The 1,773-nt window shown below is 26.5% G+C and overlaps 1 protein-coding gene across 1 annotated transcript; it reads right to left on the bottom strand.

Annotated features, from left to right (window-relative positions):
* Positions 1-866: 866 nt before the first annotated feature.
* Positions 867-1,647, bottom strand: LOC108356276 (uncharacterized). The gene is made up of 3 exons (XM_017607395.1): positions 1,343-1,647; positions 1,115-1,262; positions 867-1,048 (listed from the first exon to the last, which is right to left on the bottom strand). Exons 1-3 carry the CDS (start codon positions 1,493-1,495, stop codon positions 924-926), a joined length of 426 nt encoding a protein of 141 aa, XP_017462884.1. The 5' UTR covers positions 1,496-1,647; the 3' UTR covers positions 867-923.
* Between the last annotated feature and the right edge of the window lie 126 nt (positions 1,648-1,773).

Here is a 1,773-nt window from a genome sequence, read left to right as displayed (position 1 = left end):
CAGTTCTTAATTCATTTATATAGTCTTTATTGATTAATTTTTTTTATAAAATTTATTTGCAAAGGTTTTTGTAATATATTATCACAAATAGCACAAAAATATTAGCACAATTTATTTTTCCCGATTAATTCTGTTGTGTTTAAGTAAATAAATGTTTAATTATTTTTAATGCTAATATAGTTTATCTTACTTAGACACAAATGAATTAAATCTGGCAAGATCAATGGTGCTATTTTGAAAATACACTATACTACTGGAATTACTTAGTAATCATTACTTTACAGTTGTAATTTAAACCAGAAAAATTCATTTAGGTTCGTACATATTCGCTTGTTTACAGCCTTTTTCAGTAAAAATCGTGGGAGATTCAATAAAAATTTTAAATTATTATTTTTTAGTTAAATTAAAAACTAAGGCACTTCAATTTAGAATTATTTATCCTATCTTACAAGGTACAGGTAGGATTGTTTTTAAAAGGAGATCACATCTTAAATTCGTTTTAAGAAAAAAAAAAAAACTTATCACATTTGATTAGTACATTAATTTATAATTTAAACTCAAAAAATCACATGCACTTTTAAATTAAAGTAAAATTTTTAAATTAATTTCATTTGTACCATTTCGTTTTAAATTATAAGTTAAAAATGCGTAAATTTATAGTTTTATGTTTTTTTTTGGTTTGTTGTCTATAACTTGTTTAAATGTAAAATGTTTAAATTCATTTCATTTGCACCATTTCGTTTTAAGTTATAAGTTAAAAATACGTTAACTTAAAGATTCATTTTGGTTTGTCAATAACTTTTTAAAAGTAAAATTTTTAAATTCATTTCATTTGAACTATTTCGTTTTAAGTTATACGTTAAAAATTAAATCCATTTCATTTATCCATTTCGTCTTAGGTTATAAGTTAAAAATCCCTTAATTTAAAGAATCATTTTGGTTTTTTGTCTATATATTTTTTTAAAATGTTTTGATTTCTCAAATTGCAAGGCTTTCCTTAGAGACTCTTCTGGCGTCAATCCTTTCAAAGGCAACTTCGCTATAGCTCCTGAAAGTTTAAATATAAAATTTAACTAAATCAGTTTATGAGTTAAAAAAAAAAATTCTTTAATACCTGTAAGCGTGTGGTAAAAGTTTTTAAAAGATTTGAGTCCAACTTTACCATGCGATCCATCGACATTTAAAGCATTAATAACATCACTCCTTATGACCAGTGTTATATTTTTTACGTTAAATTGAAGTATAGAAGAAATGGCAGTTTTCTGAAAAAATGGTAGAAGTGAACGCCGTTATTAATAAAAAAAAATAAAATTAATGTGTTTTAAAATATATATGTACATACATAGACATCTCTATTGTCACATGTTATCTTATTTTCCAACTGCTGCATTTCTGATATGTTACATATCGGGAAGTATTTTACAACTGGTGCCTTCTGTGATTCTTGGCGAACCAGTTGCTCAGTAGCCACCTTCTGCCCAGCTATTGCATCCATAATTGCAGCGTTCTGAGTTTCCACTACCCCTTGAAGCTTGTCGACCTTGGCATTCAATGATTCTAGTTGTTTTTGGAAGATTTCGCAGTGACTGCAGCACACAACTTCATACACATCTTGGTTGGACTCTGCAAATTGTGGATTTAAATACAATAAATAGGTAATTCTTATATTGAACATACATATATTACTAGGTCCATAAACCGACTCCTTTCCAAACCGATTTAACAGAAATGGGGTTCTCATTATGTAAATAAATAAAAGTTTAAATTTATGTA

The sequence above is a fragment of the Rhagoletis zephyria genome, unplaced genomic scaffold, assembly GCF_001687245.7.
Source record: "Rhagoletis zephyria isolate East Lansing unplaced genomic scaffold, Rhagoletis_zephyria_1.1 Rzeph_scaffold_56357, whole genome shotgun sequence".
NCBI classification, from domain to species: Eukaryota; Metazoa; Arthropoda; class Insecta; order Diptera; family Tephritidae; genus Rhagoletis; species Rhagoletis zephyria.
Note: the sequence above shows the minus strand (reverse complement) of the source record. Positions and strands in the feature narration are given on the sequence as shown.

Bases quoted from the DNA above. Each gene is read 5' to 3' on its own strand.
- LOC108356276 (XM_017607395.1), bottom strand. From the start codon at position 1,495: ATGGATGCAATAGCTGGGCAGAAGGTGGCTACTGAGCAACTGGTTCGC. The intron at 1,263-1,342 runs GTATGTACATAT...CCATTTTTTCAG, and splicing joins GTGACAATAGAGATGTCTAT to AAAACTGCCATTTCTTCTAT. The intron at 1,049-1,114 runs GTATTAAAGAAT...TTAAACTTTCAG, and splicing joins CTTTTACCACACGCTTACAG to GAGCTATAGCGAAGTTGCCT.